General features: G+C 33.1%; 3 protein-coding genes across 5 annotated transcripts in view; 1 reads left to right on the top strand and 2 right to left on the bottom strand.

Annotated features, from left to right (window-relative positions):
• The window catches only part of LOC140059797 (neurexin-3-like), an 84,122-nt gene extending 79,687 nt beyond the window's left edge, over positions 1-4,435 (bottom strand). For all 3 annotated transcript variants that reach the window (XM_072105714.1, XM_072105716.1, XM_072105718.1), the window contains exon 1: positions 4,280-4,435. The gene's annotated coding sequence lies outside the window, so the exon portion shown is untranslated. The remainder of the gene's footprint in view (positions 1-4,279) is intronic.
• A 131-nt stretch (positions 4,436-4,566) lies between these two features.
• Positions 4,567-15,024, bottom strand: LOC140060196 (AP-5 complex subunit mu-1-like). Its single transcript, XM_072106305.1, has 12 exons — positions 14,859-15,024; positions 14,189-14,315; positions 13,378-13,479; positions 13,025-13,095; positions 12,771-12,849; positions 12,135-12,272; positions 11,443-11,580; positions 10,413-10,536; positions 9,611-9,857; positions 8,216-8,432; positions 7,708-7,804; positions 4,567-6,639 (listed from the first exon to the last, which is right to left on the bottom strand). The coding sequence occupies exons 1-12, from the start codon at positions 14,924-14,926 to the stop codon at positions 6,554-6,556; spliced, it is 1,494 nt and encodes a 497-aa protein (XP_071962406.1). The 5' UTR covers positions 14,927-15,024; the 3' UTR covers positions 4,567-6,553.
• A 110-nt stretch (positions 15,025-15,134) lies between these two features.
• LOC140060674 (selenoprotein N-like) lies at positions 15,135-24,294 on the top strand. The gene is made up of 10 exons (XM_072106984.1): positions 15,135-15,546; positions 15,919-16,044; positions 16,520-16,854; positions 17,694-17,845; positions 18,668-18,768; positions 19,526-19,672; positions 20,031-20,136; positions 20,326-20,497; positions 23,066-23,176; positions 23,755-24,294. Exons 1-10 carry the CDS (start codon positions 15,241-15,243, stop codon positions 23,831-23,833), a joined length of 1,635 nt encoding a protein of 544 aa, XP_071963085.1. The 5' UTR covers positions 15,135-15,240; the 3' UTR covers positions 23,834-24,294.
• The last annotated feature ends 351 nt before the right edge of the window (positions 24,295-24,645 follow it).

The raw sequence follows: 24,645 nt of genomic DNA, 5'->3' as shown, positions 1-24,645 counted from the left end.
GGGGGGGTATTATTCAAAGTGATGTTTTATTGGAGAGGCGTTTATTCAAATGAATACCATCCTAATAATTATTAATACATTATTTAATTTAATCATCTTTTGAAACTGCCGTAACAGAGTGGGCCCAAGAAAGAAGACATTACGGCTTGCAACATGGGCAGACATCTCGGTCCTAACGGGACACAGGAAGATAGCCTACAGTTATTTCTGCAAGCTTCCTCAATAAAACTCAGCTATCGGGATTTCATTCGAAAAATGTCTTATCATCAAATCTCCCTATGTAATTTTATAATACTATTCCCCACAATATATTCTGATTCTTTATGACGTATATTTAATTTGATCTTTATTAATTTGCAGTATAATTTAACTACTGTACCTTCACACACGCATGGTATGTTTTAAAATAAACAAAAAACTGAAATGGCTATGACTAATGGCCAACTTAAGCTGCACTCCTATTATCTGATTTTTTTTTCGTCTTCCAAAGGGACACTGTATTGATTGATGGAAAGTGCCTGTTTCCAGTCACCTTTAGGGTCAAATCTATTATTTTAACTGCTCCCTTGTGTTTAAAAGAGAGAAAATATTTGAAACCAGGTTGTTGTAAGGTGAACTTATCTTAAACCCGGAAATTACTTTGACCAGGAAGAATTGAAATTGAGACGAAAATCTAATGTTGAAATCATAAATGTTGTTAAAAAACTCTTTATAATATCTTCCTAAGATAAAAATATGGAACAATAGCGTCGGCGTAAACACTAATGTTATCAAATCTACGTTTCGCGGTACATCTCGGATAGATAAGGTAGGTATCCAAGGCGGAGATTTGTACCGAAGTTTTTGCATTGTGCTCGCCTATTTCAGAATTAACCATAATTTATATATAGATAGAGCCTACTAAAAAGGGTGATGATTAAACAAGTCAAATAATAATTCAATGTATATACTGGAAAAATACTTGCGGTTCTTACGATTTACGCTATGAACTAAGACCAATACTGCTCTACTAAAACTTATAGTCATAATTATATTCCTGCATGTCTTACACATTTTTTGTCTGTTTGAGTGAACCATCTATTTATGAGTTAATAACATTTAGATTTCCTACAAAGCGCTGGCCAACTTGCTTTGTATATTTGTTTGTTTTCCTAATTAATTTTTTTAATGTATAACACAACTGTATACCAGCAAACAATTACTATAGAATTGTAGGAAAATTAATATATTGGTGATGTCACAAAGCTTATTAAAACCTTGAGTTAATATCTGTATCTTCAATATAGGTTAAAATATTAAATTGCACAGCCTCTGTTGCATTTCACTACGTATTTTGCTTAAATTCTGAATGCTTATGTATTACTTTATTTCAGTATTCATTAAAAATACAAAAATTTGATTAAAACATAAATGCTGTATACTATTCCAACCTGCAATTTATCAGTCAAAACATGTTGCTTTGTAAATAATTATTCATTCATTATGAAGGTGTATAAATTAATAACAATTAAAATATATGCATGACGCTACTTTAGATGTGTCCCCAATTACGTACAATTTGTCAATAATATATTGATTAGGTTGTGTATTTCAAACAAGCCGAAATGGGAGTAACACACAACACTGACACTGCATATGATTATGGATGTTTAAAGGTTTATAAATGATTGAAAATTAATGCACACATTTCTAAATAATTTGCAATTGAAATGGCTTGGTTTTATTTTCAACATTTATCACATAACTGTATTTCACATATGAGATTATAGGCGCCACTTGCACGTAAGCAAAAGCAGGGGCTTCTGTCTTGCTGGACAAGAATTATCAACTTGGGATTTGTGAAGCTGGACCTCTCTGAAAGCCATATAGAATCCATGCTATCTACGTCTTGTAAGCGTTCAATCAAAAATATCATTAATGCAAATTGAGACCATCAGTACTAGTGGTAATAAAATAATACTATCATGTTTTACACAGTGTATACATAATTTATTTAATGTCAATTCTGATAATTGCTTACTAAGAGTTCATGTAACATCTAAACTGTGTTTAGATATTTTAGTAAAGATAAATACACTACTGTAGAATTTTATAAGTAGACATGAATCTCAAATATTTGGCAGAGAGTTAATGTGTATTTGTTGATTTTACTAAACCAAACTGCTGAAGAATATACAACTGTCATACAAAGATGCATTAGCAATTCCATGTTTGTTTATTTATTTTTTTATAGATTTTTTCTTTAGTTATTTATTTTTTAAATCGGTGTTTAAAATTTAAAAAAAAAATGTTTTAAAATTAGGATAAAACTATGATAAATTTTGCCAAATTATGCTAATATTTGATTAGTGTTAATGTTATCTACTAGATTTGGTCAACATTTTCACAGCACTTTTATTGTAGGAGAGGTCAAAACAATACCCTGATGACACTTCCAACATGCCAAGCAACCAGGAATCCACAAACTTTTAGGATTCAGGCAAGTAGCCTTTTTCTCAATTACAATCTCATTACACAGAATCTCTTCGGTATTATACAACACATTTCTCTTAGGCACTTTGAATATGTGTGTAATAGCGTGATGTATAAACGCACCCTAAGTTGAATGGGGGAGATTATTTTCACGAGTTGAAAGATTGACTTTTCTATTCAGGTATTGATGTAGAGCCAAATGAAAATATTCTCCTCTTGAAGACTTAAAACATTTAATATTAATCTAATTAATACACTTATGTTCTACTGTAAACTATTACGGTATTCCATTAATTAGCTGCCCTATGTCAAATGATTGTAAACAAACTTTGGCCACAGAAGCGCACTCTACATGTGGGTTTTTCTGGTGCGCAATATTTAGGTCTATAATTTTAAATACCCCTTTAAATTTAATATCAATTTATATTGAAGGATATCCTTTTTAAAGATGGTCAATACATACAGTACAAAAATTCCCATTTTTTACAAAAAGGCAAAACTGTGCAATAGTACCTTCTCAATAGTTGAAATGGAAGAAAATATTGCATGGCAGATCAGAAAGTGAAGAAGAAATCAAGCAATCAAACGGCATGGATACACTTATTGTATATTGTATAGAAACATAAGATGCGCTAATTAATTAATACCATTGACCTACAAGACACCTGGTACAGCTATTATTATTGGATGTGCTACCAAGGCATACCAATCAATTTAAAAGATTGAATTTGCTAATTAATATTATAGAGCTCATGTCACAACCATTCATCTATTAATATCTAATTGACAAATGATATTTCTATATTTGAATTTTCTGAAAAATGATGAAAGGGAAACATTCTCAAAAACCCTAAAAAAATTTCTATAGTATGTTGCACAGTTCATGTCTTTCATGTATTTACTACTTTAGTATTTTATAACATTATGCCCCTATGTAATAAACTAGGGCTTCTCATCGAGGAAGACCCATCGTCGCCGCTGTTGTAAATAAATTCTACATTAGCCATGCGATCCAGTGATTTTAGTGTTACCTGCGGCACATTGAAATCTAGGTAGGAAATCCTACATAAAGTCTACACAAATCTAATGCAATTCTGTATACATGGCATTTACTGCCACAAAAACTATTACCATGATTTATTACATTGCCTTGTAGCTAGATTTTACAGAAAGAATAATGACGATGATGATGATAATGATCGTATGATGATGTGATATTGCTCTGGGATCAATTTGTGTGTAATTGATAAGAATAAATTCAACTCTGTGTGTTGTTAAATAATAATAAAACCCCTCTAATAGAACATTTTAGATGCATATCGCTATCACAATTGATTAAAATTATTAAGCATTTTCGCATCTTTCGTTGATACATTACCGTAATAATGTATTTCCTTTTTGGCGAATAATACTATCAAAGCACAGCAATACTATGTATGTATATTCGCAAGAGGATGCAGCAGATGATTTTTAAAAACATCGTTCAGTTCGTTTTTGCTTCAAGCAAGCTTAGTTAGTATTTATATTATGCAGGTAATTTAGATCGAGTACCATATATTTTGACAATTACAGAAATCTCACAACTGGAGAATATAAATTAGCACATATGCAGTGATGTTGAAGCAGTTAAGTCTAAGCTGGTTAAACACATTGCAGTGCACATGCTATCGTAGTGTCGAGTGTTTATTTTCCGCTGTCCTGGGACACGACTGGCTGGCTGACCTGAAAATGCCGACCATCACTGTCTGCATACCTATCCATGCATATTACTTTTTAAGCTATTAGAACAAAAAAGTGTTTAACATACCTGCTTTAATTGCGATTAAAAAGAAGCACAGATTTATAAATTCCGATTTTTAAATGAGAAGCGCTCTCACGTTAACATGTTCCTACCTATGACAGGATCTCACTTTCAAAGCCGGTCTTGCTTAATCGTTTCAACACAGAAAATAAACAAACTTAGTTCCTGGCCGATTCCATTATTTTATGAGCGCATGTCAAAAAATCTCTAATTGAGTTTACATTTATAATCAGATTAAAAATGTATTAAACTCTAAATTTTATTCATTATTCACTTAATTTTAATTTTGCTGAATAAAACTCGTCAATTTGACTCTTTTGATTTATTACCATTTATTTAAAATATAATTTAATTACACTTTAAAATAGAACAGTCTGGTTATATGGTGGCGCACTACTAAACTTTTGAAGAAATAAAAGTAGAATAGGTTTAGGCTATTCGCAATTAAAGTACCAAGACGGTTGGATATTATTATTTTAAGACATTAAGACATTTAATATAAAGTTGAAAATGGTCAACAGGAAGCCTATTGTTCGAGATTCTTAGAAGAGAAAATACCAAGTAACCAATTTTATAAGTGAAACCAATATCATAAAGTGAACTGTATTAAAACTAAAAAAAATGGCCTATTTCAAGTTTAATGTCATCTTTATGAATAATATATATAATTACAACATTTAATAAAATAAAATAAATATATATATATAATATAACAATATTAACATTTCCATCATCACTTCGTCTTAGATACAGCTGAGACCTCCTGTTTCTGGTTTTGATTTTTTAATTTGACTTTTTGTATATAGTGTTGACCAACATTTTTTCAATGATTTGTAAAAGATGGTATTGTTTAGAACCAATAAATCTGAAAATAAGGCGCAACAATCCAGGTTTGATTGCACTTATTGGTTCTAATTCTCATTTGCTAAGTTATAACATGGTTATAATACCTCCATGGTTATAACTACTATTCTATGTCCATAATAAATTGGACAGGTTAATTTACCATTGACAAGTTATAGTCAATATTCTTTAACTAGTCAGGTTATGTCCATAATAAATTGGACGAATTAATATATTATTTACTACCTAAGTTACAGTAGTTAATTACTTATCATATTGTGTCCATAATAAATCGTGAAATTGGTTTGTATGAGGTTGTTTAGTCTTTGGGTTCTAGACGGAAATTCAGCTTAACATATTGACACAAACTGGGCACGAATTTGTAGATAACTTGCAATATAAGAAAATATGATGTGTTTTTATTTATACCACAATGATTCAATTCAATAAATATTACAACAAAATTATAAAATCATGTCTAGTGACATCTGGGATTACCCTAGATAAGATTTATTTCCAAGTTGTCCCAAACTTTAAATTAATTTGTGAAAATGCAAAAAGAATAAAATTTATGATATATCTATCTATCTATCTGTATCATATATCTATTTGGTCAATTTCAGCAAAGTTGTACAGATTAAAACAGCATCATTGGTGAATAAAAATCTCCCTATTTGGATTCGATTCTCTGAACATGTAGGTGCATAATGTACCATGGAAAGGTGATAGGACAGAAATTTGATGCTCTGTCGTCAGCGCTTAACCGTGTCATCAGCAAAGTTACCAAGAGTTAATCATTGAAAGCAGGCAAGCCTGAATTGCCATTGGCTTGTGTAACAAAAGCAAGAGATCTGCTAGGTCGTATGTATAATGTGAAATACCAAAGCTATACATGTAGGTAACTCAGTTATAACAAATTCAATATGTGTTCTGTTTCTTTGTTTGGAATTACCATTATTTGACCTAAAGTTTTCTCTACACTATCAAACTAGTTTGACAAAAAAAGTGTGATGTGCCCACATATGGTAGTCATATAACATCACATTTTTTGACATACAAAGTGTTACTAGTGTTGGCAGAGCTTAACATTATTCAGCAGATCTTCAAGTGGTCATTTTATCACAGATCGTATAATGCAAAAGATGGCTGCATATATATATATATATATGCATTATCATTGTATGTGATATCATGAATGCTGACTGACCTATTCACTGATCTATAGCATACATAATTCTTCATTACATCATCATTGTTTTGACAAATGAATTGGCTGAATGCACATTATCATGTAAACTCCAGCTACTTTTGATTATTACTCACAATCTCACTGATGAGTTGTATTCAACATTTCATCATTACATCATTGAAAATCATTATGGCAATCAACTGTATTTCTAGATCACTGATTGGCTAAACTTCTTTCCAATATAGTTACTATGGCAACTGGGTTGGCATAAATGCTGACTGAGCATCACCATGACAATTCCAAACCTTGTAATCAGATGAGAAAAATTCACGTACTGAAACCAAACAAAGATAAATCAATGAATCAATAATTTGGATTACATGAATATAATAAATCTAAAAAAATAATGACAGAAAGCTTGTTTCAATACCATACACAAATAAAATTACACAATATATTATCAACTCCAAAGAGTACCTTGAATGAAAGTAAATGTGTCAGTAATATTCTGAATACTTAAAAATGTTGGTCCTACGAAGATTAACTTTTATTTTGATGAAATAAAAAACAAGTTTTTCAGAGAAATATTTTCTTAGTCAATTAATCATTGACACCAATAACAACTGTGTATTAATAAATTCAGCAAGAGTTTCTTCTTAATACAATGCACACCACATCATGCAACTGTGTCAGTCCACTTTTACATTAATATACAGTATCGCAATCGTGACTAGTAACACATGTATTGCTTTTGGCCCATCATGTAGGCGCCCAAATTGATTATAACTGTTGAATTCTTTTTGTTGTATGTATGTCTATTGATCATTATGTATATGCATACATTATACCGTTACAGTTGTAGTGACTGCCGCAAAATTCAACTGTTGGATACGAATGACCAAAATTCATAGAAAAACATATTTGCAGATTGGTTTTTTTTTTCAATTTCTCAAACCGTCCCGTAGCCCTTCAAAGATGGAATTTGGGCAGTGGCCCATACTTTGTGGAACATCGGACAATTGTTTGTTGATATTTATATACTACAAAAGGTTCCATAGTTTCAAAGAGATATTTTTTTAGCATAATAGGGAATCAGAACTGATAACACAATAGTTCGTTGGTTCCATCCTATTTCGTTTTTCTAGGAAAGAGCTTGAGAATGTTATATTTTAATCTTATCAAGTTGAAGATTCTGGCTTCAAATCTCGGTTGGGTGGATTTTTCTTATTTTTACAAATGTTAATTAATTTCCAGAAAGTCATTGGGTTGTTTAGAGTTTCTCTCTGTAAATTTATAAATATGTGAAATATATATCTTTTTATAGAAAAAATAAACTTGGTCCAAGGACTTAGTGGTCTTACAGTAAAATGTGAATATTGTGTCAAAAACAGCAATGATTTACCTGTCTTTAATTTGACCTTTGCTGAGGGATGAACTTGTACTGACCTTTGGTCAATGTCACATCGACTATGAGTATACTCAAGAATTTTAAAGAATATCTATATTATAAAATAAATCAAAATTGTGTATGATATAAATTATTATAGATCACTACGTAAAAATAACACACATATGACTACACTGGTGGTAAGACTACAGTCTGAATACATCGTACAAAAAAATCACATGGTACTCTAGTAACAAATTGTAATTAGTGCATATACTGTGGTACAAATAGTTTTGATTACCATAACCTGATAGATGGCGCTACACAGCATCTAGCAATGCTACTCCCAGCAACAATTAACAACTAGTCTTTCCGAAATATCACACATACTACGTAATCTATTGCATTATCTTTTTTATATATCTACATTTTATGAAACCAGAAGGTTTCTGTATGTATTTGTAATGTGGTAATAGCTTCTTATTCGATTCGCACTGCTACGGTTGTAATAACTATTTCTTACCTGTGCATATGAATTCAGATCAACACAGAATGGATCATCAAAAACATTGGCGCCTTGAATTTCACTCACATCACCAAATTCTACCGTGGCCTGTAAAGACACTTCTAATAATCGTGATGGAAATTTCTGTCCAATGTTCCAGCCAATTCGTCTTTTATCACTACTTGTAATAATGCTTCCTATACTTTGAACTGCATCAACCTTTTGAATTAAACCTCTGTAATAAAAAACATTACATTATCACCTGAGAAAGGAAAGAACAGATATGAATTTTGTTGTTGACAGTTTTAAAGCTATGCTGGAGTTTCAATACTAAACACATAGTAATTTATTAAATACATCTTGCTTTGAATAAGTACTTATTAGAGACTCGGGTCATAGTCAACTGTTACTACTGACAGATATATGAATGTTTATATTAAGTGGACATTTACGTTGACATGCCAGTGAATGTATGACGTAATGACCTTGGGATCTAACCTTGTAATCTCTAATAGCAATCGTTCGTGGAGCTATTCAACAGCGTTGGGCTGGTGGAAAAACACAGGCTCAGACCAGGCTAAGTGTGTAGCATAGGCCTAACCTAGATCCTTAATTTTCTGTACGAAGGCTGGCGTCCTAGGTGATAAGACCCATGCCATAAAATGTAACATTAAACTCTTGTTTTAAAATAACCAATAAAATCGATAATTCCCTGTTTGTAAATATAATTTAACTGAAATGCACTTTTCTAATCATTATCTGCCATGATTTTGGTAAATCTTTGCAGTGTTATGCATACTCATGTACTAATGAACAGCAAAATGCCACTAAACAAGTTCTCAAATTTGGCAGTCGACTTGCGCATGCACATATCATAAAATGATGGCATAGGGTAGCAGTTGACATGAAAACTTAAGTCATTGCTAAAAACAGAGAGACAAAATTTTCATAATTAAAATAATATTATAATCGATAGATGACAAATAATATATATATCCCTTGGGAACTAGTTGTGCATAGCTATTTAATACATTATCAATCAAAGTCATACATTTACTAGTACAAGAATATCAACATGATTGAAATTTATATTTATACTGGGTAACCTCTTCAGTCAAAGACTGGTCTCCCAGAGGGCCCAGTTGGTGATCAGTGGCTGTGATGTACTATTACACCGGGGTAACCCCCTACTCGTCTCGAAAGATGTACTAGGTTCTTTAAAGTGCACACGAGCTAGATGTGTACACTGGACCTACGGTTTATAGTCCTTATCCGAGAAGACTCGTTCTACCACCAGAACCATGGAGTGAGTGAGCCTTGAACCCCTGCCGATGTTATGGCTACGTAATTACGGTTCCACTGTCTTAACCGCTCGGCCACTCACTCACTCATTCTAACTGGTACTGTACCTACCTATTAAAAAATGGAATTTGTACTTCACAATACTCAAACATGTTCTTGACTGTACTACATAGTTTGAGTTGTATTAGAATCTTAACAGATTGCTGGTCTCCTTTCATTTGATAGTATGCTTGAATAGGCAATTGAGGGATAGAAGACGAGGTGTAGTGACATAGAGTGAACATTTCCAGAGGAGGGGTAAATCTAATCTTTCTCATCAAGGGGGCTGTGCTTCCTCGTCTACCACTAAATTTAATACCTGTATGCAACAAAATAAACTATAGTGAATTTACAGGCATAGAGAAACCGAAACTACACAATGAAATACTGGAAATTATTAATAATTAAGATAAGAAAATCTGTGAGAATCAGTCAAGATTTTAAACCCAGAATCTTGTGTTTCATATGCAGATATACAAACATTACACTGTCAAATTATAGAAACAGTGCTCATATTCGGAAAATGATTTTCAAATCGTCGATCATAGCTATCGGCGAAAATTCTATATTTTTCATGAAAAAATGTCTCTGGCGGGATTCGAACCTGCGACCTCTTGCTTACAGGGCGAGTATCAAACATTAGACCACTGAGGCTTTCATAGTATGGTTAAAATTTGATTGGATAGCGACTCTCAGTGTGGTAGGCAGAAAAACACTAGTTCTCAATTGTATGCACACACAACAACATGTATTATAGTCAATATATACATTTGAACAGAGTTTCAATATTAAATGCCAAATAAAAGCATTTATTGTTTTACCATTGGACTTTATATCAGCCCCTGAACTCCAGATATAATGATTGCACCCTTACCTCCGTCTATTTGTGCATCTGCCTGGTGAACACATGGATTCACAATCAGATGATCTAATGGAGTAGCATCAGAAGGCACTGATAATGCCATGCTTACATCTGGTATCATACCTTCAAGCTCAGCCTGAGGAGAAACACTTTTTATTCATTCATCAGTGGAAACATACATTTCCATTCATTAATGTCATTTGCATAAACCAAAATTAGCCGAGTATAATCCCAAGTTAATCCAACCCCTACCTTTAATTTTCTGTTTCTGTTTTTAAGCAGGTCTACTCTATCATGTTAGAATTTGTCTGTATATTTTTCATATCTATAAATATCATTATAATATAAATCAGTTGGCCTACACTTTTTTGTTGTTAAAAATGTATATTTATTTCTTGCTGCGACCTTAATTTCAGCAAATACAATCCAAAAATAAAAATTTATTTCTGCACTTCATTTCACAACTTTGTGTCCCTATATTTTAAAATCCTGGATCTCACACTGATCTCCAAATCAATCACTTAAGGGTCTTTAACATCTGTTCTGGTACAGCACCAGAAAATCAAATTGAACATTTTCATGCTGTTAAGCGCTTATCGTTTGGCCCACAGCCATGTGAATTGATGTTTTTCTTTTATTTACCAGTGCCAGACTGGAACCTGGAGCCATGCCAGAACAGGTGTGTAAGACCCTTTACATATGCATTCTGTACACTGGACCTTTACAAAGGTTGTATCAATATGTATCAAATCCATGCACCTCTTACATACAAGCCAGATTACAAAAACCAAAAGTGGTGTTGGTAGTCTATAAGAAATGATAATGGTGGTGTGTTGGGATGTTCCCACTTGAGGGCAGGGTTCATAAAATGTATCATTATCTAACAGGGGTGTTTCCTCAATGTGTTATAAATTTGAGTTGTAGCTCTCTTCTCGGAAAGAATAGGCCAATGCCGCTTATCCAGGTGAGCTAGGCATGAAAATAGACTGAAACATCTAGCTACTGTATTTAGGTTCATTGCCACAAATATTGTTAACCTGACCTTACAAGTAACTGTACCATAGACATCCCATACATCTTTTACATTATTTGAATCATACTGCACAGCACGGATCTGTTCAGATATTGTGAACTGTAGCTGTGGCTTCACCTTTGACAGAACAGGTTTCCATGCAGGTTGCTATGGAATGAAAAGCAGAGCATTATAAATTTAAGGACTATAATTAAAGATGGTTTAAATCATTATCAGATAGTATTACCTTTGCGTTAAATTCATTTTCCATCACCACAGTTGACCGGCATCTAATGTAAAGTTTTCTATGGGCATGGTTGAATGTGTGCCTAATTCTTTTTACCATTACCGACAACCGAATAAATACGGTGCAGTACAGTCAACCTTGCCAATAAAAAGCAAGGCATTAGGCTCCGTATACACAATTAAACTAGTTTGAAAAAAAAGTGTGATGCACCCAAATATGGTAGTGATATGATATCCATATATGGGTACATCACATTTAAAAAAAAGTTTAATAGTGTAGACAGAGGTTTAGATGTACGATTGACCGTGCTAATAGGAAAAAATGAATTCGACGGATGAAGATGATGCCAATAGCTTACGTTACTATCGGTAAGGGTCAACCATGCCAAGGTGTTGAAGTAATGAAGTGCTAAATAATATGTATCCAATTTAAGAAGGCTAGGCTTCAAACTGATCATACATAAATACAGACATACCCTGCTTTGGCTTGGTACTTGTGGTATCTGTTTGCTTAGTAGTACTGCTCTCACTGTGGCAGGGTTAGTGTTTATAGGTGTACCAAATGGTGCTGCTTGAGTCATATATACAAACAGATCTTGAATTTGAGCTGAAAACTAAAAGCACATAATTATTCGGACACATTTTCTTTCTTTTGTAAACAAAATCAGATTATACACCAGAAACAAATCAATTATTGTATATGTCGTTATTTCCATCGTGTCAGTTTCGCAGTGGAAGGTTTGTGATAAAAAAAAAAAAAAAGATATATAGAAATAATTTACTGGTACAGTAGGCCTACTGTTGTAAATGTCTATTTGACTTTTGTAAAACAAAAAGATCATATAAATGTAAGGTACATTAGGCTTAGGCCGGAATTTAAGAGTTTAACTAAATGAACGTCTTGATCTTGCATTGATTCTATGGGACTAAAGACGTAAACTTGTGTATAAGAGCAGGGATTACAGTGAAGGACTTGTTTAAGTCTCTATGTCATCCCTTGACCAAATGATTGTCTTATTTGTTTAGTCCATGTACGTATGTTAATGTTTGAATTTAGTTGGAATAATTGAATTTGGTAAAACATCTCATTTTATATTGTGTACAGTACTCACTTTATCTGCATCTCTTGGCACTGGGCCAAGAAAATCTGCCATGTTTACTAGTAAAGAAAATCCCTGAGATAATCCTGGGCTGAAAAAGTAACAATTCTATTTATAATACGGTGTATCCTTGCCATTTGATTGGTTGATTATATAGCCAAATCTTCTGTTGTTTTATCTTGAATTTGTTTACTATTCCATTTATTTATTTGATATTTTCACTAAAAGTCATAATAAATGTCATCTTTACTCAACAGCATACTTACATGTTAATGAGTGGTGGTCGTAATTTACAGCCTTGTTCTACCAATGACAAACAACAGAACAGTAAACTATTCTAATAAAAAAAAAGAAAGTATGATACTTATTACTTAATTACTACATTTTGATGTTGACATTAGAGCTTGTCCACAATGGTTCCTCTTTCAACTATGAATCATGTCACATATGAGGTATGGAAACCACAAGCACCCTGGTTCTTTTCTGTTCCATACAAATCCTCAAAAGTCAAAATAAGAGCTCCTTTGAGTTGACTTTAGTTACTTTCTGTTACAGGTTGCTTATTAAATTTCCATGGTCCAAACATTTGCGGAAGGGTGTAAAATATATTTCAACAAACCTGTTCAAAGACGATGACAGGCCAAAGAGCGCCATTTTTGGTTTTCAATTCAAAGACAGGCTTTTGGAATTCTTTACTACAAGAGTCTCTAGATTCAACAAACTGTCAAAAACAAACAGTTAAAAAAGATTACTCATTTTAGTTTCAGTTTACAGATTACTAAAAATAAAATTTTTATAAAATCTGATATGGTTATAATGGCAGAACAGATGTATTGATTGTAAGTTCTGGAATCTGTAATAATAATAAATATACAGATTTTATAAATAGTCTGACACAATGCAAATCCTTCATCTTCAAGCTTGGATACGTAGGCCTAGCCTAATACCTGTCACAAAAAATATTAATGAACACAAAGTTTAAGCTGAAGTTTGACTGAATGATGGAAAAAACATACATGGGATTCTATTGGTTCGCTTGGTTTGAAAAGACAAAACAAAAACAAAAAATGTGATGTTATGAATGCCACAAATGCTTTGTTTACTATCTGGAATGTATTTATTTTATTACTTTATCCTTTATACTGTTCTCCCACAGTGTCCAGTATGTGTGAGAGTTTAGGAATGTGAAGATTTGATGAGAGTCATCCTCCCATTGGCAATAATGCTAGTTAGGAGATGGCATAATTCTTGAGGAGCAAGAAGATTTAGGGTTTTGAAAGTAAGACAATCAAGTTGGTAGTGGAATGATCTGAGAAGACTTGTACTACCACCAGAACCATGTTTCTTAATTATAGTGTCAGCACAGAGATCTCTGCCAACATAAAACAACAGTATCCACATGACTGGTTAACAATGTACAGCTAACTAACCTGTTGTTGTGGCTGACGTAGCCCAAGCTGGTCCATCAAGGCACTGTAAAATTCTATCTCATTTGGAATATGTACATAGTCTTCATCGTCAAAAACTTTAGCTCTACGCTCAACTGTGGTAAAAGTTCTGAGTTAAATGAAATTAAAAAGACAATGTTACTAATAAAGGGCCTGGTAAGAACTAAAACAAACTAATGATCGTGCTATGAAAGTCAGTGTATGTCACCTTTATGTCTTCTAGAGCATGAGTGTGTGTTTTATTTGGATCCAACATTTTCATTAAAAGTAAAAGAGGGCCTGGTAAGAACTAATACACAAATTGTCACAATTATGTTCATGCTATGCATGGTGTATATGGTAGGAGCAGCACTGTGGCTTCGGTGGGTTCGTAGAAGACATAATCCAAATTTCTTCAATTTGAGGATGAACATAAATTTAGTACAAAACAACTAGGCCTAGGCCTATATTATATATTATTAATATTACTATACTTAGGCCTAGGCTCTAGCTAGAAGTTCAATTGTTTTCTCTAACAAAATAATGAATTTATTCTAAAATAAAAATGTTATGTAGGCCTAGTAGGCCTGATTAGTATACTTTAGGCCTACGCCTAGTAGTAGTAGTAGTTAAGTAGGGTAGCCTACTAGGCTAGTAGTTAGTTTGTTTGTACCTTGAAAATATAACTTTTTCTGAACTGAACCCTGGTAGGGGCACAACCCAAACTGCACGAATACTCATCTTGTTTGCAAGGAAGGAAGCCTAGCTAGCTAGGCTAGAAGAGTGTGAGTAGGTCTAGTCCTTGGGCAACAACAAAGACTAGGTAGGCCCCTAGTTGTGTTGATGGCTAGGCTAGGCCAGTTGTTGACAAAATTATCCAGGTCAGTCGTCGTTCTGGATGGGCGAACTCAACTTAACCTTTGACCTTTACACGCCGTAAAAACATCAACAAAAATCGGAGCGAGCGAAGAGGAAGTGGGGTGGTAGTGAAACTTACTTTTTAACTACTGTAAAATGTAGTATTTTATCGGTAAAGAAACTAACATTTCAGTGAAATGGTCAAATCAACGAATAAAGTAGACACTGATAAAGTGAACAAGGGAAAAAACGATACAAAAGTTTCCCAAAAGCGTAGGCCAGGTTGTCGTTTTATTGTAGCCTGTTTAGTTGTGATCGTGGCAGTTTCGGTAGGGGTTTTTCTACGCGAAAGACACCGGCGAATGGTGGAAGAGATGGAGGAAATTTTCAGTACACACTTTGGTGACAATGCTCTACAAATTTTTAAATCGTTTGATCGCGATGGAGATGGGTACATTGATATATTTGAGTTTGAACCCATCATTGGCAGGCTTGTTGAAATGGTAAGAAAAAACTTATTAGGCCTAGGCTAGGCCTAATTAATATTAAATAATTATTAATATTAAGGACAAGTAGCGCATTTACTATCTATTATTAGGCTAGGCCTAAATAAACCCACACAACTTTGAGTGACGTGTATTTATACAGTTGACTGTGTCTATAGTCACTTCCTTACCTTGAATAGTAACTTGTACAGTAAATTGATTAAACGATACTTTAACAATCTGGACAGCGAAGCAAGAAAAGACTATATAAATATAGCACTGAACAGGCGGATCAAGGATTTAAACAAGTTGATAGAATCTAATAGATTGTCTGTCAGTGAGTGAGCGTGCACCCCCAATATAACCAATATAATTATGTAATTTCTACAGGAAGAAAATGAACCGTTTTTATTAGAAGAAGAGGAAGTGGATCCAAACGAAGAGGTGCTCACTGTCCAATCTTTCTTTAAACCTTTACTTCAGGAAACTATGTCCAAACGTAAAGATTTACTATCTGTAAGTCTATATATTTATATTTGTATCTGTAAACATAATCTGATATTTTAACACATTTTCAATGAATTTTAAATATTGAAAACACAATGACAATGTTATATTAATATATTTATTTTTCATTATGTATTTTATTCATTTGTCAAAAAATGTTTATGTTCGTATTTCATTTATTCCTGGTCTTCCCACTACAAAGAGAAATCCTATTAGGTTCAGGACGAAGCAAATAATTTTTCCTTAATAGACTTGTCTCCTCAACAGGGCTTTGCCATAGTTTTAAAATATACCTATTGCTTCCTGTTCATTTCATCAAAAAGTGTTAATAGAAGTGTCTCCTCAATACTATAAAATTAAAACATAAGAAATGAAAAAATCCTGCCGTGTGAGGCCCTTCTTTCCACCTCAAAACAACATTATGTAAGTTTGAATTCATTCAATTTAAATGTGATTCACTGGCATTTTAAATTTATTTTTGAAGATGAATGCAGATTCATTAATCGGCTTAAACAACTGGAAGGTTGCAGCAAAACCAATAGAAGGCTTTCCAGTGTCAAAGTTCAAAGCATTTCTACCAGATCAAGTTTTGCCAGTAGGAGAAGCATACACAGTGATTTCTTCAAACTTAAACATGTTAACTACGCAGATATCCAGTAATCGTTTCTATCCCCCAAAAGTAAAAGGAAAAGAGGTGATCGTTTACAAGTTACTGTCAATGTTCCATGAAAAGCCATTTGTACGTTCAAGGTTTGGACCACAAGGGGCCGTGGCTCTTATCAGGGCCCAGAATGCTTTCTATGTTGATGTTGTCTTTAGGTATTTACTTTCATTTTACTTTTTTCTGTTTTATACAACACTTTCAGTATTACGGTACTGATTTTAAAGATTTTGTGCAATATTATACTGTAAGTTTAAGCTCCTATCGATTGTTGATATAAAGTTTGCGGTACACCATGTATGTTAGTTCTGAAAAGAACTGTTGAGTTTCTCGATGTTTTGATCAATATGTTTTGATCGTCCGCAAGAGACAGAATCCTATCGATTGTTACCATTTAACTTATTGTAAATGTATGCTTGTTTTTTTTCTTGAACTGTTTGAAATAAATGTGAATGAAATGAAAAATGTAGTGAGCTGTAGTGTAGTAAATCAGCCCAGGTTCTGCAATGCAAGAATGTGGCCAACTCAACTCTGTAGTTTAAATATTGTAAACCCAGTTTGGAAAATACACTTTTGACACCTTGTTTAAAGATATTGTGATGGGAAATAGATTACACAGTTCTTGTCAGCCACCAGCTTGCACACACTTAGGCCTGTATAAAAAAATTGTTTTCTTCTTTCGAGCAAAACATACTAAGATTGGCAAACAAATGTGAATGATAAAGCGGTCAGCACTGAAAAGAAATAAATCAGATTTGTTTCCAAATTTAGATAGGTGAAAGAAAGTGTTATTCCAATCCATTGTCTAGTTTTTAATATACAAATATTTAAACAAATAAATGAACCCAATATATATATTATGAGAATATTCATTTTGCATTGTTTTGAAACTTTTGAGACATGTTGATAGTTTAGTTAGAAAAGACCTTGATTTCATAAAAAAAAAAAATTTATGTACAGCTATATAAAATTGTTTTTATTTTCACATTTCTTTCAGAATACATGCTGAGTTTCAGTTAAACGTGCCTCCATCCAATCCATTTTGGTTTACACCAGCACAATTTACGGGCAACATCATAATGCGAAAAGATGCAACCCATGTCAGATCATTTAATCTATATGTGCCAACAAATAAGAGCCTTAATGTTGGTAGGTGTTTTTTTTGTTGCGATTGCAAGTTTATTTTGTGCTTAGTTTCTATTGGGATGCAACATAAATACAGTCAACTCTCCCAACACCAGATACCTTTGGACTGGCCTATTATGTCTGGTTTTCCCAAAAGTCTGGTATTTGGAATGAGTTTTTAATGGTAAAAACGATTTTGGGACCGTTTGGATCTTAGGAAAAGTCTGGTTTTGAGAGAGTCGACTGTATATATACAACACAACAATGTATGAGTAAAGCAACAATGTATTAGCAACGCAAGTATTGTGACAGTTCCTTGACCCGTCACTTGTTTTTGTAAGTCCTTGAGTTTGTCTTTAATTAGGATTCAAATTTAATTGTGCCTAATGATAGGCTCAAATTGGGTTAACCAATCACAATTGATAGTTTGGAAGATCTATTGCGTCGTAATTGGTCCAATTACTTGCGGCAAGCTTACATCCTTGCGTTGAAGTGTGTCACCAAAGGGTAATATGTTGTCGCCAAGGTGTTGTATATTTCAATATATGTTTTAGGGATAAATATAGAAACATTTGTTTCCTTATATTGTAGTAGGTACAACCAATTGAGGAAATATTTATAATATGTATACAGTGAATTGATTGGTGGAGTATTGAACTAGGTTAATCTAAAAATATAACAAAGAAAATATACTCTTACAAGCTTATTCTTCTTGTGTATCTATGCAAATGTCAATTTGTGTAGTATCATGGGCAAGTTCATAAATACAATGACACATATTGTTTTTCCCTAACATTAACCTAATTCCTATATAGAATTGTAACATGTGACATATCTTTTGTGCAGATATGGAATGGTTGAATGGTCCAAGTGAGACTGAAAACATGGAAGTCGACATTGGCTTTATGCCACAGATGGAACTAAATGCAGATATGGCTTCAGAGCAGGTATTACGATTTTGGTTCACTTCCCTATACACTGTACAACATTATTTACATTTCTGAAATTCAAACAAAAATTTAATACAATATTTGCTTACTTTCTTAATGACTATGATAATCAGATAAGACATTGTAAATCATAACATTAATAGTATTAAATGACAAATTTTATACCAATAAAAAAACATAAAGAGTACAAAACGTCAGTGCAATATTTGCAGACAAAACCTGCCATATCTTGAAATTAGATCCATTTTTTGTAGCAAAATATTATCCTAAAATTCTACATTGTTCACGATCTTTGTTCAAATTAGTGAACAGTATCAGGGTTTATGATTGTCCCTGTGACCGACACAGACGTCTAAGCAATATATTTCAATAGGGGATGTTAAACTGCATTTAATTTCTCTCTATTATATCATGATCAAGAAAGACACTGCCAACAACACAAAAATTGAGACCTAATGTCAATGAAACTAAGAATGAACAAAGACTTTAAAACACAAACGAAAGAGTAAAAACGTTGGATAAACCTCATCATGGGCATTTCGGAAATTAAGCCATCATGTATGATTGTATGAACTACATATTGTACACAGACAAGCGGTAACAGTAAGCGAGAAAAAAAATTGAATCTATGTTCTTTTTTAGCGTCTTAGGACAGATACAGGTTCTACGTGAGGCAAGCATGCAGTTTTCTGCTTACTGTTCCGCGTTCCTCTGTGTAAATTGCCTCTTCTGTTAACTCGGATTGCTATTTTAGATAACACTTTATGATGAGCAGGGAAACATCTTGAATCAGCCTGACCTTAGTCAGAAACAGCCATTAGAAAACATCATTTGGGATGAGGAGGTTACACAAGAAGAAGCTTTAAAAACATTAGAGGTTAAACTTTATCCATTTAAAAAGGTACAGTTCTTTTTTTAATGTTAAAGATATAATGTCCCCTTTTTTACCTATAGAAGTGAATAACTTGATTAAAACTACTAAATACAGTAGTATTATAGAATAGTAGTAATAATTCTTCATTTTTCATGATGTTGGAGGATAAAATACAGCTTTATGAGTATGTAACGCTAAGCCCAACTTGGCTGGCCTAGGAAAAAATGCAAATCAGCATTCACAAAAAAACTGTACAAGAGTGGTCGGTATGGGGAGACTACACTTTACTTGATATGTACAAACCACCTTACAATGTACAACTGGACTTTAGACAACTTGGATTATTGCAAGAAAAGATGTTAATACACAAATTTGATCTGTTTAGGTTTCCTATTTTTCATTTGAAGAAGCATTTAGAAAAGCAGAAAGTGAAAAAAAACTTGTGCATTCACTGCTCTTGTGGGGAGCATTAGATGATCAATCCTGCTGAGGTATGAAATATAGTTACAAATATTGACTTTTAATCTTGTACAACTTATTTAAAATGAAATATTCACATTTTTAACATATAAGAATGTTTTTGCTGTGTAAATCTATAGCAACTGTACACCGCTGTAGCCAAGTAGGAAGAAAAATAATTGAAGCTCCTATAATTGTTAAATCATTTGTTTTATTTATAGGTTCGGGGCGGACTCTTCGAGAGAGTGCTCTCGAGAGTTCGCCCGTACTGCAACTCCTTCAGGATAATTTCATTAGCTCTTGGTCGTTAGTTGATGAATTGAAGAATTTGCAGAAGAACTCTGCTGACCAGGCAGCTGGTCAATTTGCATCACTCTCTTTAGATGCTTACACGTAAGTATATTGACTGATAACAGTAGCATTCAATTCAAGTGTAGCGCCAGCGAGGGAGAAGCTTTGCCATGCTTGTCCCGGAAGAAATTTCCAATTAAATATATTGTAAGTACTTTGGGTAAACACTAGTGTACCATCAGCACTGATTAGATTCCAAAATCCAAATACTGTATTATTGACCTTAAGACAGTAAATAAAATATCGACTATACCAGTACTTACAATTGGACCATGAAACACTGCAGTACTTTCACCTTCTTATCTCTTAGTGACAACTTCAGCAATACAAATCTGCCAGGTTATTGCAGAGGTCTCATCTTGGAAAAGAGAAATATCATTAAAATAAATATCATTAAACTTTATTTACCAAACATAAAGGCAGTGTTTTCTAGTACTATGAAACTAATTACTGTGAAAATTATAATTTGGCCTTAAATTATGGGAAACCCCTGAAAAAATACAATAATTATGGACAAATCAACAACCCAAAAAGACCTGCTTCCGGTGTTTTGATAGCAGGTAGATAGATAGTTTATCATTATAAATGGAACAGCTAACACATTTTTCACATTTGGTTAACCTTAATTGTAAATTTATGTAATTTAACTAACCAACAAAATAGTACGTACTGTTAGGAACCAAAATACACTACTTACCAAAGATATGCATTTATCAGCCAAATTCTAAGCATCACGTTGCTAAACGATAGGCACATAGTTCAGTGTATGCTGAGTGAGCCTTTACCTTTACAATAAGTATGCCAAGTCTGTTGTACATATACAATAATTTACATACAGCAGTGATGGATGGTGGATACACCCGAGTGGTTCTGTAACTTGCACAATTAAACCATTAGCTTTATATTATTTCTTTCTATCATTCATTATTAACGGTCATCGATGAGATGAATCCTGTTCAAATATAGCAATCTCAAAGTCATACAAAAAACTCAAAATGTTGATTAATTGAATTGAAAGTTTGGTGTTTCTGGTGCTTTCCCAACATTTCCAGAGTCCAGGCTCTGTCTACACTATCAAAATTTATGTAACAGCAAAATGTGATGTGCCCTCACACTTTTTTTGTCAAACTAGTTTTATGGTGTAGACAGAGCTTTGTTTGATATTCTGTCCAAGTCCAGTGACCATATTCACCATTGATTATTAGTGAAACAATTACCCTTAAAATTAAAGTGAATAGAAACCTATAAATATTTGAGTATTTAAGGGAAATATCTTACTAAAGGTTGTTCCCACCAGTGATACAACATACGAAAATGCCTGTCCAACAAGTGTTTTTCCCACCTGCGTAACCTTGTTCTCCTAACATATTTGCAGGCCCGTAGCCAGGGGGGGTTTTTATGGTTCGGGCGAACCCCCCCTTTACAGCGAACCCCCCTTAACCGACTGCGAACCCCCATCCCCGACATGCCCAATACCTCACCCTCATCTCCGAAAATCGTCCAAATATGTGCCCCACAGTACAAAAAGTTGTTCGTAAATTAAAAAATTTGTAAACTCGTTCGGAATAACTCATACAGTACCTTCTTCCCTGTATGAGCGTACTTCGAGCGATATAGTCTGTAAAGAGTTGCAAATGAATTGCCGATTTTAACCTGAAAAATAAATGTTTGGTCCCTGCATGTAACATGATATTGACGCGTCTCACAGCGAGCTGGGGGATGAACGATTCGTACAAAGGACACCGCCAGACAACTGCGTACCAATTGTTTAGATCACTGGCAGTCAGGCAGCATGCATAAAGTATATAGCCTTCCGACATACATCAGTATTTATGTGTGGCTATGAAGTATAATGTATCAGAGGATTATAGTGAATATTAATATTTTACACTATAATATCTATGGTATCATGTACTGTAGTTCACATTATGGCATCCGATTATTTTTTTCTAGACCACCAGCCGATACATACTCAAATGTATCAATATCACCTATTTACATTGGCATATTTAATTTCCTCAACAAATTGCTGTAAATAAATATTATAGATAGAGCTATAATAAGAATTGCATTTTGTGTGTTCGCATTGAACTTGAACGCAAAACAAAATATCGAGTAAATGATCAAACAATCGGCGGTTCCGCTCAGAGCACGCGCATCTAACATACGGCAACAAATGTTATCGTTTAAATAGTCCACGAGTCCAAGTACGATCGTTTTGCTCATTGGTAGCATGCTGCATGAGAGTGTCTTTTCCGGCCATCTAGGGGTGTCATTTAACAAAATTTGCTTCGCCTCAGGCCCCACCCCAGGGGGGACCCAAATACTTAGTGTGCGAACCCCCCCCTTGACAGATCCTGGCTACGGCCCTGATTTGACTACTAATCTCTTGCGTCTGCCTTTACATTGTTGCATGAATTCAAACTGATTTGATTTCCTGTAGCACTGCTGTGTCTACTGCACAACAACTGCATTTATTCAATGCCATTGGTGAATATGACCACTTACAAAATCCTACTATGTAGTTTATCTAATAACGGTTTGTCAATTGCTGAATTTTCTAGTTTCAGTTGTTACTAACCATGATTTCTTTAATTATAATTCTTGTAGTTTTCCAGTAGAAATCTTGGTTCAGTTTCCAAATGGTACAGTTGTAAATCATATCAATGCTAATGATTTACTTGACAAAAGCAGTGATGATTCAGAATCAAATATTCTAAGGTTAGTAAGAATTCTAGCAAGTTTTACAAATCATGTTGATACCATATATAACTCTTTCAAACTTTGACACAAATCAACAATTGGGACCTTTTCTTACTTAATAATTCCTTTTCTTTTTAATTAATTCTTAATTTCTATAAATTACTAGGGAAATGTAATTTCACTCTTTCCTGAAATTACTTAAGACTTAATTAAATTCAAATAGTATTAAAAGTTAAGCATCTGAGTATATTCTGTACAAGTAATGGTTGTGATGCTTCCTTTTTAAAATAATGTTTAGTACATACTAAAGCACAAATTAAAAATATTGATACATTGACATTATATACTAGTATTCATTAGAACAGAGACTTAAATTGACTTGACTTGTTTGATTTCAACTATGATCCAAAAAATGTTTCACAAAAACAATGATTTTTTTTTAATGATTTTCTCGTAGCTATTATTTAAATTCTTTTGATAAAAAAAATGTTGTCGTGATTAAATATTTATGGTCATATCTAGATATTATTGCTTATTAAAAAACTAGAATAAACTATACATTGCATCATTTTAACATTGAATTTTGTTTTTTCCAGCATTTTTACAGATCCACTTACCAGTTCCTACGATAAATTTTTGCGAGAGAGTCTTGCCAAGGCTGGGATGAGTTCATAAACGGCTTATTTATATTTTATTTTTTTACCTTTTATAGTAATGTTTTAAGTAAATTTGTTTAAACGTGTTGTTATACGGCAATAGTCATGGAACTGCATATTTGAATGACACAGTACCATTTTCAAGCAAAACGCTTTTAAACTTTCAGACCAAAACAATCCAAATAGTTTAGTCTTATTTTTTGTTATTACAAATTATTTGGTTGAAGTTACTGTACAATTATTACTGTACTTCCATCTAGTTAGTCAGGTTAGAATAGTTAACTTGTTATTGCTTTGCTCTGCCATTAGTTAATTAACATTCTTAACAGAACTATGTTTTGCTTGTTAGAAATCATGATTAATAATAATATATATATATATATATATACTTTTTCTCATTCTCACAGATTTCCTCATCTTTATCGTTTCAAATTAATTAATTAAATTTCAGTATATCATCGGGCGGTTTAGAATTAATGTTCTTCGCCTGATTTGTTTATATATAAACACATCAGGCAAAGAACCTTAATTCTAAACCGCCCGGTGATATACTGAAATTTAATTAATTAATTTGAAACGATAAAGATGAGGAAATCTGTATATAATAATAACAAAAATATCATAAAAACTATCATATAGTTTGAATATTAAGTAACAAGGAACCTTTTTATCTGATAGTTTTATGACGACTGTTTTTTAACGTATAATTTTATACAGAAAATAGTTTGATATTGTGACAATAAGGTAAATAGCTTTCTTGTAAAATAATATTCTGCTATAGATTAACGCAATTTGTGTTTGTATTTAAAAAGATTGCTATACTCTATTAGG

This window comes from Antedon mediterranea, chromosome 10 (genome assembly GCF_964355755.1).
Source record: "Antedon mediterranea chromosome 10, ecAntMedi1.1, whole genome shotgun sequence".
Lineage (NCBI taxonomy): Eukaryota > Metazoa > Echinodermata > Crinoidea > Comatulida > Antedonidae > Antedon > Antedon mediterranea.
Note: the sequence above shows the minus strand (reverse complement) of the source record. Positions and strands in the feature narration are given on the sequence as shown.

What these genes read in the sequence shown, in the direction of transcription:
- LOC140060196 (XM_072106305.1), bottom strand. Translation starts at nt 14,926, where the DNA reads ATGAGTATTCGTGCAGTTTGGGTTGTGCCCCTACCAGGGTTCAGTTCA. An exon ending in GAAAAAGTTATATTTTCAAG is followed by an intron (nt 14,316 to 14,858) that starts GTACAAACAAAC and finishes CATTTAACTCAG; the next exon opens with AACTTTTACCACAGTTGAGC. An exon ending in CTGTCATCGTCTTTGAACAG is followed by an intron (nt 13,096 to 13,377) that starts GTTTGTTGAAAT and finishes TTTTTTTATTAG; the next exon opens with AATAGTTTACTGTTCTGTTG.